At 47.9% G+C, this 17,539-nt stretch overlaps 2 protein-coding genes across 6 annotated transcripts in view; one reads left to right on the top strand and one right to left on the bottom strand.

Annotated features, from left to right (window-relative positions):
* Positions 1 to 2,134: 2,134 nt before the first annotated feature.
* On the top strand, positions 2,135 to 3,386 carry PBDC1 (polysaccharide biosynthesis domain containing 1). Its single transcript, XM_039324217.1, has 6 exons — positions 2,135 to 2,229; positions 2,323 to 2,388; positions 2,475 to 2,534; positions 2,612 to 2,752; positions 2,828 to 2,939; positions 3,022 to 3,386. Exons 1-6 carry the CDS (start codon positions 2,203 to 2,205, stop codon positions 3,138 to 3,140), a joined length of 525 nt encoding a protein of 174 aa, XP_039180151.1. The 5' UTR covers positions 2,135 to 2,202; the 3' UTR covers positions 3,141 to 3,386.
* A 123-nt stretch (positions 3,387 to 3,509) lies between these two features.
* The window catches only part of XPO7 (exportin 7), a 42,345-nt gene continuing 28,315 nt past the window's right edge, over positions 3,510 to 17,539 (bottom strand). For all 5 annotated transcript variants that reach the window (XM_039324186.1, XM_039324189.1, XM_039324187.1 and 2 more), the window contains 10 exons: positions 17,176 to 17,282; positions 14,830 to 14,918; positions 14,270 to 14,377; positions 13,495 to 13,577; positions 12,660 to 12,874; positions 10,846 to 10,984; positions 9,874 to 10,034; positions 5,370 to 5,468; positions 5,157 to 5,284; positions 3,510 to 4,621 (listed from right to left, as the gene is read on the bottom strand). In XM_039324186.1, the coding sequence (XP_039180120.1) occupies positions 4,528 to 4,621; positions 5,157 to 5,284; positions 5,370 to 5,468; positions 9,874 to 10,034; positions 10,846 to 10,984; positions 12,660 to 12,874; positions 13,495 to 13,577; positions 14,270 to 14,377; positions 14,830 to 14,918; positions 17,176 to 17,282 (1,223 nt within the window). In that variant the 3' untranslated portion in view covers positions 3,510 to 4,527. The remainder of the gene's footprint in view (positions 4,622 to 5,156; positions 5,285 to 5,369; positions 5,469 to 9,873; positions 10,035 to 10,845; positions 10,985 to 12,659; positions 12,875 to 13,494; positions 13,578 to 14,269; positions 14,378 to 14,829; positions 14,919 to 17,175; positions 17,283 to 17,539) is intronic.

The following is a 17,539-nucleotide window of genomic DNA, read 5'->3' as shown; positions in this document are numbered from 1 at the left end:
GCAATAGGTTCACCAGAGGCTGCAATCAGGTAAGCCTGCTTTCCTTTAATTAAGTATTTAACAGCATCATCGAGGAAAGTTAAAAACAGAACAGCAAGAGAAGCAAAAGTAGATAGGGAGGATATGTAGAAGAATTACAAAATTAAATGAAAATTTCAAAATTACATTGGGTGGGTTTTACATAATAAAATAGGTCACTTTGAAACTTCAGATTATTAAAATCAAGATAATGAGCAATAATAAGCAAAAATAATAGTAAAGAATAAATTATAAATAGGAAAGATTGTAATAATTTCTGGGCAGCCCACGCCACTGTCTGGGAGTCCCCTGCGTGGCCCAAGAGGGACGGCGAGGCTCTTCTGGTGGACCATGCCCTTGCACCCAGTCAGAACCCATTCCTTTGCTGGAGGGGTCTTTTGGTAGTTAACTCTTTTCTTTTTCCCTTCTGTCGGTTCTGCCACGCTCCTGGGGAGAAGGGGGAAGCTTTGGGGAATTGCAGTGTATCTTCTTCCTTTCACATAGCCTCTACAATGTATCCTGTCCGCTTCCTCTATCTGCTTGCTCTTTGAACTGTCTCCCCTTGATACCAGCCTGGGGTGAGAAAGAAATGTGCGTCCAGCCATCTGGCTTATCTCTCACTGTGGAAGAAAAGGTGCAAAGACCTAGTTTTCACAGCCTTGGGAACTATGCCTTATCAGCTCCCTTCCCACAGCAGGCTTAACACTTGGGGATTGGCCCTTTGAACTGACCAGATGAACTATTGGGGTGGGGTTTGCTTCTTGCTCCTTAATGATTGGTTCTTGCTCCTTTAACCTATTGATTTGGGTAGAAAACCCTCAGATCCCGCGGGCCACGCCTCTCCCCGGCCATTGAGTTCACTTGTCAAAAAGTTGCAAAAGGGATCACATGACCTTGGGACGCTGACCGTCACAAGTATGAATCAGTTGCCATGTATTCAAATGTTAATCACATGACCCTACGGATGCTGCAACTGTCATAAGTGTGAAAAATGGTCATAAGTCACTTTTTTCAGTGCCGTTGTACCTTCAAACAGTCACTAAGCAAACTGTTGTAAGTCAAGGACTACTTGTACTTTATCACTTTTTTCCTTTTTTTGGTCATCAAGTTTTGGACACCTTGCTAGGTGACTGGGGGTACTCGAATATTGCCGTATCCTAAAAGTGGTACAGTTGGTGAAAAGGTTGAAAAGCCCTGCTAAATAGCATTCGCACCTCACAGGGCCTCTGCCGACTCTGTATAAATGGGACATAGTATCCTTCCCTCTGTCTGTGCAGGCAGGCAGCTCTCTGTCTGGTCGACCACCTCTTCCAAGGCCTGAGGGGCCCTGGACAGCATCATCTTCAGCCCCTGGGGCGCCTTCCGCTCCTCCTCCTCCAAACTGGCCTGAGGGGGCCATGACACACGCAGAGGTTTCATGTAGATGTTAAAAAAGAGATTACCTAACCCTGCGAGTCTCACAGAGGAGCTACGGTGGGCTGGACCCCTCTCCCCTTATTAGTACCAACTGGAACCGGCCTCAGAGAAAGGAACCAGTGCAACACTGCGCTACCCGATTCCAAATCCTGCAGCCCGTCCAAAGGGGTATTGCTGTGGCTGATGGTATCAAAAGCTGCCGAGAGGTCAAGGAGAGAGAGGACGGATGGCTACTTCCATCCCGCTGTCACCAGAGATCAGTGACAAGTGAGACCAACGAGAGTTGTGTCCCATGACCGGGCCTGAAACCATTTCAGGCTGACGTGAAGCGTGCGATTGTCCGGATAATTGAGGAATGGCAGCCAGGCGGCTCTAAGTCCACGCGGGCCTGGGTCGGCAAAGACCCCGCCTCGGCCCCCTCCCCACGGCCCCTCTTCCTAGGTAAAACCGGCGCCAGGCTAACGGCGAAGCGGGCATTCAAAGGACGCGCCCTGCGGGCAAGCAGGCGCCGCGGAGCAGGGCTCGCGGGCACAGCCGGGAACCGGCGCAGGCCGAGCGGAGCAAGAGACGCCGCTTCTGCCCCGCAGCCCGGATCCGAGGCGTCGCTTCCTTCGAGCCCCGCACGGGCGCCTCTCGCCGGGAGAGGCGAGGCGGCGAGCTTTGCCCCGGAGGAGGGTCTCCGCGGGGCGGCCCCGGCGCTCCCCTTCCGCCTTCGGGCCTGCCCACCCGCCCGGCGCCGCCTCCTCCTCCCTCGAGCGCGGCTCCGGCATGGCGGCGGCGGGTCCGGGCGCACTGGTGAGCGAGGGCCGCTGGTCTGGGGCGGGGGCGCCTCCGACCGGCGGTCCCCTCACCGCCTCCCCTCTTCCTCCTCCTCTCCTCCCCCCGCAGGACGCCCGGGAAGCGGCCGAGGCGGCCCACGTGTTCTCGCTGCCTGCCGAGGCCTTCGGGAACGACGTGAGTGCTGGGCGCGGGGCCGGAGGGCGGCGGGGCGCGGGGACTCGGCACGCTCACGGCTCTCCCTCCCTTCCTCTCTCCGGCAGCCGCGGCTGGAGGCGGCTTGGGCCGAGCGCGCCCTCCAGCACGCCCACGTCTACTTCCACGTGAGTCCCGGGCGGGGGGCCGGCGGGCCGGCGGGCGGGGGGTCTCGGCGCCGCTGACTCGCCCGGCTCTCCTGCAGCTGCTTTCGGCCGCTGACCCTGCGGGGCTGAGGCTCACCCGGGCCGACGACCGTATCTACGCGGCCTTCCGGCGGAGCTTCCCCGACCTGCGCGTCGACCTGCTGGACGTGGAGTCGCTCAAGTCGGAGCCAGCCAAAGAGGTGGGGGCGGGGTCCGGGGGCGGGGCGGGCTCCGGGGGGGGCCCGGGATCACGGCTCTCTCTTCCTCCCCCGCAGAAGTGGCGCCCCTTCTGCCTGCAGTTCGAGGGGGCGGTGGAGGACTTCAACCTCGGGACTCTCCTGCGCCTCGACTGCCGCCGCGGCTACTCGGAGGAGAACTCCGTGCTGGGTGAGCGCCGGGCGGGGCGGCGGGCTGGTGGGGGGGTCTGCGGCCCCGTGACGACCCCTCCTCTTTCCTCTCCTCTCCGCAGCGCCGCGCATCCAGTTCTTGGCCATCGAGATCGCGCGCAACCGCGAGGGCTGCAACGGCGCCGTCTACCGCCGCGCGGGCGCTCCAGAAGCCGGGCCCGACCCGTCCGGCGCCCGCTGAGAGACTGGCCGGACCGGACGCGAGTCGTGCAAGCGAGGAGGCGGGGGGGAGAGGCTGGGGGCTCCTCGGAGGGCGAGAGATGGGCCGTTTTGGGGAGCTGCCCCTGCGCCGCCTTCCTCCCCCGAGGGCGCCGGGAGGGCCGCCCGTCTTCTGGCTCAGCCACCGACGTTTTGCCTTCCGCTTTGTATGCCGGACTTCAGCAGAAGGTCCGTCTACATCTTGCCTTGTAAACAGTGAGTTCCGAGATTAACGTTGTGTGGCTTGTTTTTTTTCTAAAGATGGGCCCTCACTTGCCAGGCAGGGAGGCCCCCGTCGGGTCCCTGCCCTTTGTACCCCCGAAGAGTAACGCTCCGGCCTCGTTGCACGCAGTTCAGTAGAAACCACTTTATTTGCAGCCACAATGCTTACACTGTATGCAGCAAACATCCGTACAAATCATTCAGCAACCTGGTCACAGAAAAAGGACCCAGCACACAATCGCCAGAGGAAATAATTCTCCCCCCATCAAGGAGGTGCTATTTGGGGGGAGAAACCAGGGTTACAATTAGATCTGGGCTCCTGGGACAGAAAACTAGCAGCAAGAGGGCAGGGCAGGGCCAAGGGAAATCGGTCCCTGTTGTTTTCACAAAATTTAACATTTAACAAATGTTCCCTCAGCTTTAGTGGGAAAAGAGATTTGTCTGAAGGATTTACGGTGCATTTTCTTGGTGGGGGGATGGCCTTGTGGGGAAGAAGCTGCAGTTTCAAGAGCTCAATGTGAGGAGTTCGCAGCTGCTGCCAGATAGCCAAGTCCTCCCATCTTCCAAAATTGTGTGTGTGTGTGTGTGTGTTTATGGGCTCTGTGTGTGCACATGGCAGGAATGTGACATGGCTTTGAGCTCCTAATGAGGGAAGGTGGAGAGGGATGGTCTAAGTTGAAGGGAAAGATAAGAAAAATATACATTTGGAATTTTACACTTGTGCCTCTACACTAGTTACTAAATATAATTCTGTACTCTCACACCTCCTTGCCCAGTGATGTGGCAGGTAGCCAGGAGACACTTCACTTGCATATCACCCTCGCTCTAGCATTGGTGCACTATGTAAAAATTTCAGTCACACTTTTTTTTAAACTTGAGTCAATATAAACCTTGTTCAAAATGTTATGAAAAAATGTACATGTTTATACAAGGCAGGCCGTGGCAGGACACAGGGTTCCTCTGACATTCACGCAGGGAGGTGCCAATGGCGCCTCCCCAAGGGAAAAAACCTCTCTCCGAGTGAACCTTTTACGCCCCCCTCCTGCAGCCTAGCCCCAAGGAGGACCAGCAGGGATCGGAAACACCCTCGTGTCTTTCCATCGGAAAAGTTAACCTCCCCAGCCCACAGAGCAGCTCCTGGCGAGACGTCAGCTCATCATGTCGTTGCTGTTTACCCCGTAGATGGAATTTTTCATGGAATCGTTTACTTCTCGACGAAACGCAGAAAGATTCTGTGTAAACCTGTCAAAGAAACAGACGTTAGGATGGGGGCAAACGGACCTGCCTTTTTGCCCAATGGCTGGATGGCATCAGACAAGAGTTGGGCTCATTCTCAGGGAATCATGAGAATCAGCCAAATCCAACTTCTGGCCAAAGCTCAGTTTTCTAACGCCCTGAATGTCAGCTTTGAAAACATGGCCGCAAGTGAGGGGCAAACCTGATATTCCTTCAGCTCCTCCCAATTTTTCCTTCGTTTTCTTCATTGGACACTGGAGATTTGGATTTGAACACAAGCAAAGTGAAGCTACTTTATAACTTTGGAAAGGAGCCAAGCAGGTTCCTTCACCACAGGGATCAAATGCTTCTGAAAGGATAACTGTCCTACAGAATTCAACTGGGGACAACAACATTTTTGTGTTCCTCTGAGAAGGAAAAGTAACACGGGATGGCTGCACCGGGCTGGGTTAACTACGCATAGGGATGGGCGATCCTTTGAGCCCCGGGAGCCAGAGAACTTTGGATGGTGGTGTTTTGTCTTTTTTGTGAAGTTACTGACCTATCGCGATTTTTTGTCAGCAGGTTGCGCTCAATGCCTTCCATGAGATTTTCAAAGCAGAGATGCATAGCTTGTTGTTTCTCAGGGGGCTGGCTGTTTACTATGCTGTTCCTTAAATCTGAAAAATACTGCAAAGGAAAAGTTCACACTGTGAGCTATCCAGGATAATTTGCCAGCACACAATAGCACACTACCCTAAATCAGTGGCCTTACCTTTTCATTGAGTAGGATCAAGCCAAGCAAAGGCCGTGACATAGACCACTGGTTCCTGCAGTCTTCAAATATGATGATATTCAACACTGTGGAGAGCATCTGGAAGGATCAAGCACAATCCAGTCAACTGTACAGGTCTACCGAGCTCACACTGGGGTACTGCTGGGGATTATGGGGAAACTGGGAAGGAAAGGTAGACATAGTGGGCAACTCACAGGACAGCTTATCTAATAAACAGCAATTTGGTCAGATGTTTGGGGGGGGGGAAAGCAATTTGAAGTATTCCAAGAAGCATTTAGTCACTGCAAAAGAGTGAGAAATTGGGAGTGGGAACTGAGAACGTCTAGTATAACAAAGAACTGGGGGGGGGCGCATGATAGCAATCTTGCAATATCTAAATGGCTATCACCAAGACGACAGGGTCAACATATTTTCTAAAGCACCTGAGGGTAGGATGAGAAATAACAGGTGGAAGTTAACTGAGGAAAGGTCCAACCTCGAATTAAGGAGAAGATTCCTGACAGACAAAACCATCCATGGAACGGCTTCCCTCCAGAAGTTGTGGGTGCTCCATCACGGGGGGTTTTCAAGAAGGGATTGGACAGCCATTTGTCTGAAACGGTATTGGGTCTCCTGTCTGAGCAGGAGGTTGGGATAGAAGACCTTCAAACACGCTTCCAACTCTGTGTTCTGTAAATTCCTACTACACTTTTCAGAATTCTGTATTTACCACAGACCAGCATTTACAGAGGTTTTTCTGGAATCTATTTAAGCATTTGTTTCCTTGGTCTCACCCAGCTGCCTGGGTCCTGACAGGAATGCTTTATATCTGTTTAAAACCTTGTTCTTCAAAACTAAGCTTTTCCTAACCAGTAGAAATCCCTACTGAACCCCATGCCGTCTCCTATCAGCAGGTTCTTGGGATGCACAATGGAAATGTTGCTTTTACCTCTTCGGCACATCTTGTGTGAGCAGAAGGATGGGTCAATTTAAAGAGATTGACATTTCCCTACTTTCTGTCCATCCTGAAACACTTTATGGCAAAATCAAGATCTGTTGCATTGTGGGGTAAAGCAAAATGGACATCCTGTAAATCGATCATGCTGATTGTGTATATCCCCTTTCTTTTATGGTGAAGGAGCTTCTGCATCCCAGTAATGCTGTCAGTTCTGCCACTGGGAGTGCAGCCCCCGAAAGGCTGACAGACAAGGGAAGAGATGGGGGTTCAAGCACCCTGAAGTGGGGGATGCATCATGCCCAGGGAGTACCAGATTCCACCGAAACAAACAAAATGAAATGCAAAATATCAAAGCCTCAGAGAAAAAATTACCTAACTACCAAAGGCCACAGAAGGTATGAGATACTGTATATCTGAACAAGGACAAAAATCAAACAGGATTTTAGAAAAGTAGAAAAATGAAGGGAATCTGTTAGACAGGAATGATAAGGCAAACACAAAGGTTGGCCGGAGAAGCATATAAAGAAGAAAAGGTGATGAACGTATAGAACAACTAGAAAAACTTCCTATCTCTGCTTGGTACTCAAGCACCATTGCTGAGCGAAAGCCAGAGGTTTGGGAAATGAAGTTAACAAACCGTGGAAAATAGGGCTAAGGAAGATGCGGGAACTGTTCCACAACACCAAAAGTCGATGCCCACAGTTGACAGTCCAGTGGGGAAAGTGAAGGGATGCTCAGTCTACCAAGCAGCTGCATTCATCATGTTCCCACAAGACAGTGGTCCCGATTTTCATAATCCAGGTTTCCAGAATACCCGGAGCTGGTTCCCAAAGAGCAAGAAGCACCAAGATCACGCTCTCCACAAGTCCAACAGATAAGAAAATAGCAATAGCACTTAGACTTATATACTGCTTCACAGTGCTTTACAGCCCTCCGTGAGCAGTTTATGGAGTCAGCCTCTGGCCTCCAACAATGTGGGTCCTCATTTTACTGAACTCAGAAGTACTTAGTAAATAGTAAGAGTATCAATTATTGATCATTCTATGACTTTTGGCTGTAGTCCACACGGATTACAGTTCTTAAAAACATGGGTGTACTGAACCACCTCATTTGCAAGCTAAAGAATTTGTATGCTCACCAGGAAGCAATAGCTAAAACAAAATATAGAGTAACTGCTTCAAATGAAGTATATCAAGATTGCATACTGCTACCTATTACACGGATATGTGGAACATATTTTGAGAAAAGCTAGATTGAAAGAAAAAAAGAAATTGAAATTAAGTTTGTTGGAAGAAATATTCTGAGGAATGTTGCGAGATGCAAGGAATCTCCCGGTCACAGCATATGGCTGTGGAAGTTGGGCTATTGATAGGATGAACAAAGAAAAACTGAGCCCTTTGAATTGAAGAAAGGGATTGGGACTGTCTTGAATTGCCAGAAGAACAAATAGTTGGAGCAAAGCCACTCAATTCACTGGAAGCATTAAAAACCAAGCTAAAGCTTAAACATCTTGGAATGTGGAAGCAAGCGCCTTGGATGAAGACCAAGCGAGATGCTGATTGCGAGGCACTGTCATCAGGACAGGGATGTATGCTTGCAAGCAGTTACGTGCAAGACAATCCTGGCAAACTGCTGGCTTCTGCCAGGAAGAGTAAAAGGCAGCTAAGCATTTCCAGCAGAATAGTCACTTCATCCTCAAACAATTGAGAGTGAGGAGAAGAAAAGTTCTACAATAATTTCCTGGGGACAGAAGAATCGCTTCTTGTGACCTGTGTGTAAATATTCCAGTCAAGTGTTTTAGGCTTATATATATATATCAGGCAACGGCAAGGAAATAATAGGCAGTAGACAAAAAGCAGAGCTGCTTAACTCATTCTTTGCATCGGTCTTAACGCAAAAAGAAATTGTAGCCCAACCTACCAAAAACATAACTGAAAAAGACAGACTAGAAAAATAAGCAAGAAAATAGCAAGAGAACACCTGTGTGATCTTGATGAATATAAATCCCCAGGAACTGATGGATTACATCCCAGAGTTCTGAAAGAGCTGGCAGCTGTCATCTCAGAGACATCTGAACCATATCTTTCAAAAATCCTGGAGCACTGGGAAACTACCAGAGGATTGGAAAAGAGCTGACATGGTTCCCATCTTCAAAAAAGGGAAAAATAACAGACTCAGGAAACTACAGATCAATCAGCCTAACATTAATACCTGGGAAGATCCTGGAAAAGATAATTTAAAAAAACAGATCTGCGAACATCCAGAAACAAATAAAGTAATAACTAGAAGTCAGCACGGATTTGTTAAAAACAGATCATGCCAAATCAATCTCATTTCATTCTTCGACCAAGTGACTAAATTAGTAGACCAGCAAAATGCTGTGGACATAGTATACTTCAACAAAGGAGATCACAACCTACTTCTTGGAAAGCTAGAAAAAAGTCAGATAGACAACACCACCATCAGATAGATTTGTAACTGGCTGACAAACCATACTCAACAAGTAGTCCTTAATGGTACTATGTCTAATGGAGGGAAGTAACAGTGGGGTACCCCAAGGTTCCGTCTTAGGCCCAGAACTCTTCAATATCTTCATAAACGATTTAGATGAGGGAATAGAAGGAGAGCTCATCAAATCTGCATATGACACTAAGCTGGCAGAAATAGCCAACACCCTAGATGATAGGCTCAAGATCCAGATACATAGGGCCCAGTGTTCACATCTGTCAAAATTCAACAAAATGAAATTCAATGTAGAGAAAAGTAAAGTCTTACACTTAGGCAAGAAAAACCAAAAATACATATATAGATTGGGTGAAACCAGGCTTAATAGCAGAAACTGTGAGAGGGATCCTGGAGCCTTAGTAGACAATCAAATGGGAGCCAATGGTGTGCAGCGGCAGCCAAAAAAGCCAATGCAATCCTAAATTGCATTAACAGAGGGATTCAATCAAGATCATGTGAGGTACTAATACCACTCTATAAAGCCTTAATAAGACCACACTTAGAATACTGCAACCAGTTTTAGTCTCCACACTATAAAAAAGACATTGAGACTCTAGAAAAACTGCAGAGAAGAGCAACAAAGATGATCAGGGGACTGGAGGCTAAAACAAAGAGGAACGGTTAAAGGAACTCGGCATGGCTAGTCTAGTGAAGAGAAGGACCAGGGAGACGTGATAGCAGTCTTCCAATATTTGAGGGGCTATCACAGAGAGAAGGGGATCAACCTATTTTCCAAAGCACCTGAAGGCCAGACAAGGATTCAACCTAGAAATAAGGAGAAATTTTCTGACAGTGAGAACAATCAACCAATAGAACAGATTGCCTTCAGATGTTGGAGACACTTCATCACTGGAAGCTTTCAAGAAGAGACTGGACTGACATTTGTCAGAAGTGGCTTGGGCGGGGGGAGGGTTTAGACTAGATGAACTACAAGGTCCCTTGCAACCTGTTATTCTAATTTTAATTCTAACTCAAGGGCTATGACCTGGAGCTGATTTTAGAAATGCCCCCCCCCCCCAGTCCTGCCCTCCTTGTCCTGACCTGTTGAATCATCTCTGGGTGCTGCTGCATGATGTGGAGGAACCGATCGCTTTCCTGGGTCAATGGGGCAGACCTCTTTTTGGTACTGCGGGACAGCTGCTTGAAGAGATAAGTGACAATGTGGTCTAAGCAGGAGCAGCATCCAGTGCAAACCATGGTATCTGCCAGGAAAAGAGAAGGGGCAAAGAGGAATGAGGCCAGAGTTACGCCAGGTCAAAAATGCCTATTTAATTAGATGGATCATTTCCTTGGCCAAAAAACCTTGGTGAGCAGTAGCAGCCTCAGGCCGACCAAGCCCGCTGTGACCATCATGCACTCTTATTCTCCTGGCATGATTTCTTAAACCCTTCAGGTCCTTGGATAGGTTGCATTCCTTGTTCATATCTTAAGACAAAGCATTATGTGTCTTAAGTTTCATTGTAGGTACAGATAATTTTGCTAAGCCATATGATTCTTTGAGAGCAGCCCAGAAGTGAACAGGTCTCGGGTGTCATGGAATTCAAGGGTTCTATGATCAAACCTTGCAAGGTTCTCATGCAGTATCAGCAGTGGCTATAACAGCTGAAAACCCACCAGAATGATCAGTGCGAACCCCTCCTTCACAAACCTTTGTCCTCCTCAAGGGCTGATGGCTAGTCAGTTGAGGCTGCCAAATCTTCCTGAGAAAGCTAATGAGGGGAATAAAGATCTAATTGCTTGGGATTGCTCTGTCACCCACTTTGCCATGAAATGTAAGGCTAATCCTTATATCAAAATGAAGACACCAAACCAGGAACTACGAGGGAATTAAGGAAAGATTAAGATGTTCTACTGTGCATTGTGTCTAAGCCAGGTAGAGTTGGAGTCTACATTCCTTTGCTGCTGCTGCTGCTGCTGCAGAACAAAACCCCAGGGTGCCTGCTGGCCCCAACCATTAAGACTTTCTCAGCCCTTCCTCAGCTCTCAACAAGAGCCCTCAAACTTCAAACTCACCTAGTGCTGTGAGACCTTCTGAAATGGAAGATAGAATATACATGATTACATGTGGCTCCAGGCTAGCTATAAAATTCATGTGATCTTGAGTAAGAACTTCCAGTAAAGAATAGTAGGACTGGCTGAGTTTAGGGTAATCCTAAAAAAAGATAAATTAAAGAAAGGGATTAGGAGAACTGTGTGGGCCCAGAATGTGTGACAAATTACCTCATCTCACAGGTTTCACGACCTAACCATCCAGTGCTATTTTATATATATTCCTGTGGTTTTATATCATGTGACTGTTTTAACTCAGAATTCTTTCAATCTCATTATTAAAGATTTTGACAACTGACAATTGCTTGGAGAGACAGTCGCAGTTGTGGCTAGGTGAGCCTTTGTGCAATTTTGTGTTGTGTGCCAGTTGTGCCCTTTCCTGGATCACGAGTTCCTGTGCTCGGTCACTCAGGCCCGATCATCTCGCTTCTGGACTACTGAAACGTGCTCTGCATGGGACCACTCCTGAGCACTACACACTAATTGCTGGTTTGCTCCTAGGCCCAATAAAGCTGCAGGTCATCGCCTTTATGGCACAGGGCCAGGCCACCTGGGGGACCGCCTCACCCTAGGCCTCACTCGCCCCTGCAGGAGGAGGATGCGCTGGACCGTCAGCCCAGGGACTCCAACTAGCTGGTCCCAGGAGAAGGGCCTGAAAAGGGCCTGACTGCTGATTGGCCCGGAGCCCTGATGGGGCATTCCATGCTGGATTAAAAGACTCCCCCTCTGCCCCCTTGTACTTTGGTACCTTCCTTAGCAAAGTCTCGATTTTAATGTTAATATTTATTTCTTTAATATTTTATAATGTTTTTTTTATCTTGCTGTAAGCTGCCTAGAGTCACCTGATAAGATGGGCGGCATAATAAATGAATTAAAGTTATGCAGTAAGTCAGACGTGAAAAGCACAACACAACTTGTCTCACATAGCAATCACTAGGAATACCTTAAATCAAATACAGGCAGTCCTCAACTTACGACCACAACTGAGCCCCCAATTTCCTTTGCTAAGCAAGACAGGTGTTAGGTTTTGCCCCATCTGATGACCTTTTTTGTCACTGTGAAGTGAATCAATGCAGTTGAGTTAGTAACAAATCTGGCTTCCCCACTGACTTTGCTTGTCAGAAGGTCACAAAAGGGGATCATACGACCCCGGGATCACACAACCGTCAGGAATACAGGCCAGTCGCTGAGCAGGCGACTTCTGATTACGTGACCATGGGAATGCTGCAACAGTTGTGTGATAAAAGGTCATAAGTCACTTTGTTTAGGGTCGTCATAATTTCAAATGGTCACTAAACGAATGATGGTAATTCGAGGACCACCAGCCTGCCTCTTCCCAGGACCACAGGCCAATCTGGCATCGGCTCATCCACTGCGGGAGACAGCAGGGGAGAGACGGACTTTTGGCCCTCTTCAGCACTGCGTCTGAGCCTTGCAGTGCTGCATTAGGCAAGAAGTGAGAGTAAGGAAGCAACCCCCCCCCCAAAGAGCCTTTCACCTTGCACCTCAAGCGCTCCCTCCCCAGGACAAACTGCTGTGGGGGGCAGTCATGCCCCGGTCCCTCTGCCAGGGTAACAGCAGCTGCTGCCACTTTCTCGAGAAGCAACCTAGTGCCAGAACGGGCAAAGATCAGTTTGTAGCCCAGCTATCATTACATTATGAGGGAGGCCAAATTATGATGCCTCCTTTATGTACGGTCAGCAGCAGAGGGGAACAATTCCAGAAAAGTCAAGCGGAAGGGGAGGGAGGTGGGGGCCGGAGCCGCTGTGCATTCTTACCAGCAGGTCGCTGTGTGGGATGGAGAGCAGGAGCTTGATGAAAGTTTGCAAGGCGTTGTCGAGGGCATCGTCCCCATAGAGGCGGAAGACACCAAAGTTGACGTAGCTGCCGCTCAGGGCGGCTTTTAGCATGGAGAAGCAGATGGAAACCCCTTTGAGCTTCAAGGCATAAACCTGATCTTTTGGAACTTCCCCCAAAGTGAGGATACGGTTTCCTGCATAAAACAAGGCAGATATCTCAAAAACATTCCTTCAAAGGATAGTTTACTTGTGTGGCTCCTGGAAAAATGGAAGACGAAAAGCCAAGAGACAGTCTTCAGAGAATGTTACTGGAACCACAAAAGAGTTGCATTTGGTCCAGCCTTGGCACAGGGGCAAATGGTAGCAACAGCGCTTAGACTTTACAGCCCTCCCTAAGTGGTTTACAAATGTCAGTCTACGGACCCCAACAATCTGGGCCCTCATTTTACCAACCTCAGAAGGATGGAAGGCTGAGTCAACCTTGAGCCCATCAGGATCAAACTCCTGGCGGTGGACAGAGTCAGCCTGCAATGCTGCATTCCAACCCCTGCACCACCAGGGTTCCTCAGCAAAGCAAAGCAAAGCAAATGCCAAGTTCTGTTAAACTGGAAAAGGCTTCAAGGGAGAGCAGCTCTCGGCCTAGCTTTCTTTGCTGTTGAAGACCTTTCAAAAGTAGATGCTCTTTGGGAAGAGAACTGTGCAGACCATCCCCCTGCCAATTCAGAGCCACAGCAGCAAGTGGGCCAGGCAGTCCTGGGCAAAGCTCTCTTCCAATCTGACCCAGTTCAACAGCTGTGAAGGAAAAGGTACCCACCATAGGTCGTTATCATTTTACTTGTCTCCCGGAAGAGCAGGATGCCATTTGGGGAGGAGACATCGAACTGCAGCCTCTGGGACCTGAAAGCAAGTGAGAATAGAATAGAGCTGGAAGGGACCTTGGAGGTCTTCTAGTCCAACCCCCTGCTCAAGCAGGAGAACCTATAAAGCCCTACTTGTACCTTGGCTGAGACGCGCCATCTGAGTGGGCAGCCCAAGCCCTGAGCAGCCAGAGAGGTGGCCCTGGGTTCTAAACAAGGATGCCGTGCAGGTAAGCTTCAGGCATAAAGCTGCCCTCTACGGAGTTTTAGCATTCTTTTGAAAAGCGTTATACAGTATTTAGTGGCTGTTTCCACTTCACTTACTGAATGCCATAAACATCTGAAAGGAATGTCTAGGGCTGCCTTCCCCTCACAGAGAATGGGTGGGTGGATCCAGGAAAGGTCACTGCTATGGACTCTGGCCATGGAACCTGCCTGAGGCCAAGGACTTGCAAATACCAGCCCTGCCCCCTGGGCTGTTCCTGTCTGCACTCCTATCTTTTATGGGCTCCAAAGATGTTTTTTTTTATTACTGAGTAGTTCTTTAGGAGCTGTCTGAAAGTACTGGAAATTCATCCCAGCACTTTTAGCTAAGATCTCATCAATATTTATGTTTCTTAGAGCTAATAATTACAGTGTTCTCTCCTTATACCGCCTCTATCCTCTGCCTGGCCGTCCCTGTAGGACGGCCTTACTTCAGGTACCCAAGGAGGCCGCTTGGAGTCCACTTACCTATTGTGCACCAGCTCAGCCATCAGCTTGAGCACAGGGGTGGTGCAGGCTGGGTCATGGTACCAGAGCTCAACTGCCCGCTGCAAGATTGGCATGTAGGCTGGGTAGCTGTAAGGCTGAAGTTAAGGACCACCTGACTATTTCGAGAACCAACTCAGACATTCATCCTTCAGGTCAGAATAGCCAAGATGGCCAGATTACTGCAAAGATGACCACCACAGACTCAGTTGGCAAATAAAGGACTTGAAGAAAAGACAAATGATCTATTGGATCACTTCAGGTAAGAGTTAGTAAGTGTTAAGCCTCCTCCTCCTCCGGCTGTCTGCCCAAATCTACATTATTTCATCCACCTGCTCATAAATGTCAGAAGCAGAATACTACAGATCGTGTGCTATGCTGTGCAGGCTGGCCTTTTGACTAGCCCTGGGAAAGTCAAGCATAGCACGGCAGGTGAAGCACAATCTTCCCTTGAGCCATCAGAGAGAACTGGAGAGTCCAGCATTCAGTCGTCAGCCTTGTCCCCATTCCAGGAGGCGGACAGGCACAACAGTCAAGGATACATCCACTCGAAGAGCATCATAAAACTAGTCTTGGCGTTGAAGGCAAAGGCAATCCCCCTCAGGTCTCTCACAAGGCCAACCAACGTCCTCTGGATGAGGGGAAAGACGCAGGTTAAGAGGAAAGATGCATCGCTTCATGTCCTTTACATCACAATCACCCTCCAAGCCAGCTGTATTGGCTGGTCCAATAAGGAACACCCCCCACCCCCATTTCAGAGAATGCCTTCCTCAGGGATCGTGGAGGGGGCCTTCCGAACTGCTGTCTGTGCTGGGTGGAGGAGCCTCCTTCCAGATGTCCAGGCTGCTCCTGCCCTACGGGGTTTTAGGAAGACCATTGAAACTGAGCCCTTTAGCAGGTCTTGCAATTTGGGACATTTTAAAACTGTTTTTACTGGCTTTGGGATGGTTTTCTAATATAATTAATGCACCTAGTGTTTATATTTCATGCACAGATATCCATATAGACATTGTAATAGATATACTGTTAAGTGTATGTAAACACACACATTTGTTGTTGTTTTTAAACTTGATTTAGAGATCAGATATGCAAGTTTTCAGTCATCAGCAACTAGAGCCCATTAAATATGGGTAACTTCTTCTCAAAACTTCCACGGCTGAACTCCGGCCCATCTTTGCACTCCACGCCCAACAGACTCCATGCAAGACAGATAAAAATGGCTCCTAAACGGGTCAATATAGAATTGCCTTTTAATAATGCAGATTGAAAAGTTCTGCTGGGGTCAGTAATGAATGCCCTTTGCTGTCAGAATAAATGAACAGATAACAAGGGAACTTTAAGGTCTTCTAGTCCAACCCAGCTCAAGGTGGAAGTCCTTATACCATTCCGGATACATGGCCATCCAATCTTTTTTGAAAACCTCCAGTGATGAAGCACCCACAACTTCTGGAGGCCAGCCATTCCCACTGATTAATTGTCTTTACTATCAGAAAATTTCTCCTTAATTCTAGATTGGAATAATAATCTCTTTAATAATCTTCCATTAGGTACTTCTTGTCCTTTGGAAAATAGCCAACCCACTTTTCTCTGCGACAGACTTTCCAATGTTGGACTGAGGCCTGGGTGTCTGCCTAGCTGTGATGAAACCAAAGGCGTCTAATGTAACAGTCTGAAGGGCTGCCCTTTGTCTCAGGATGCCTTTAGCTCTGTCCCACCCTGAGGAATTACAAATGGAGGCAAAAAATTGCAAATCGTTAAGATCTTGTACTAGCATCTTCTCTACTGCAAGTGAAAGGAGCTACTCAGCATAAGAACTATGAGAAAAATATTATATTTACCCAACAATTAAAATGCAATATCCAAGCACATTAACATTATCTCTTAAATCCTGCATGCTGTGTTGATCAGGCTCCCTGATATTCTCATCATAAAGCTTATTAGTAATTTCTAAAGTAAAATAATATATTTAATTATTCATAAGTAATTTAAATTGGAGAAATATATCCTCCATGAATTTTTGATACTTTGTTTACCCATTTATATTTCACTCTTAGTTCCTTTACTTGTCTTTTAGTAGTTTTATGTTTTTTCTCTAAAATGTCTCATTAAAAAATATTGTAAACATCCTCAACATTTCTTTCTCATCAATGGACCCTGACTAGTGCCAGTAAGTAAAGCCTCAAAAGGACATAAAATCAGGGCTCCCACTCTAAAAAGAGCAATACTTTGAGATAGAAAAAAAAAATGAAATTCAGAGGAGGTAGGACACAAAGGCTTGTCCAGAGGGGCCAGGAGCTCAGCGGGTCCAGAGTCTGCAGCCCACTCCTCAGCCAAGGAGCAGTGTCAGAAATGGGAAATGCCGGAAATAGACGGTGTATCTAGGGTATCAAAGGGACATGGCAGCTGTCTTCCAGTACTCGAGGGGCTGTCACCAAGTAGAGGGGATTGGCTTATTCTCTTGGGCACCTGAGGGCAGGACAAGAATGGGTGGAAGTTTAGGAAAAGGAGTAATGGGTGGAAGCTTGTTAAAATGAGATCCAATATAGACATAAGGAGGAATTGTCTGTCAGTGAGGGCAATTAATCAATAGAATAGCTTGTCTTGAGCAGCGAGATGGACTAGAAGACCTCCAGGGTAGGGTCCCTTCCAAGTCTATGATGCTATGTTTCAAATGGGAATCTTTCTGGATGGCTTTCCAAATCCAGCCCGTCGCCCTTCCTGGGTGGCACCCAGGGAAAACTCCTTGTGTCAGAAGAGATGGACTCTTGAGGGCCCTTCTGACCCAATGCGTCAGCCCTCCAGGAGGAGGAAGACCAGGAGGTGGTCTTCATCTGACCCACAGAGAATTTAACACACTCCAAAGGTGAAGCTTTCTGCTCCTTCCCTACCTTTGCCTCCTGCTCATTGAAGGTGTTGGTGCTGAACATTTGTGCCACAGTTTCAAAAGCAGCAGTGAGGGGTAACATGAATTGCTCATACTGATCTTCATCCTCCCCTGGAAGAGATATGAAAAACAATGATCTTTAACAGTCCTCTGCTTTGTAACCTGGGCTAAAAATCTAAGTAATTCTTAGATCCATCTGGTAAATCTTGGGGACTTTCATCCTCCAGGAGATCATTCAGATCTATACTTGCAATGGGCAATATCTGGGGTGAGGTAACCAGATGAACTCTTTTCACACTGAATAATCAAGCTTTATAAGAAGTTGACAGATTAAACTGTTCCTGTCTAATTAGTTATGATTAGAATGA

This window comes from Crotalus tigris, unplaced genomic scaffold (genome assembly GCF_016545835.1).
Source record: "Crotalus tigris isolate CLP2741 ecotype Arizona unplaced genomic scaffold, ASM1654583v1 scf7180000024293.1627790, whole genome shotgun sequence".
NCBI lineage: Eukaryota > Metazoa > Chordata > Lepidosauria > Squamata > Viperidae > Crotalus > Crotalus tigris.
This window is presented reverse-complemented; position numbering and strand designations above follow the sequence as displayed.

Excerpts from the sequence above, each read along its gene's own strand:
- PBDC1 (XM_039324217.1), top strand. The coding sequence starts at position 2,203 with ATGGCGGCGGCGGGTCCGGGCGCACTG. Across the intron at positions 2,535-2,611 it reads ACGCCCACGTCTACTTCCAC|CTGCTTTCGGCCGCTGACCC; the intron begins GTGAGTCCCGGG and ends GCTCTCCTGCAG. Across the intron at positions 2,753-2,827 it reads AGTCGGAGCCAGCCAAAGAG|AAGTGGCGCCCCTTCTGCCT; the intron begins GTGGGGGCGGGG and ends CCTCCCCCGCAG.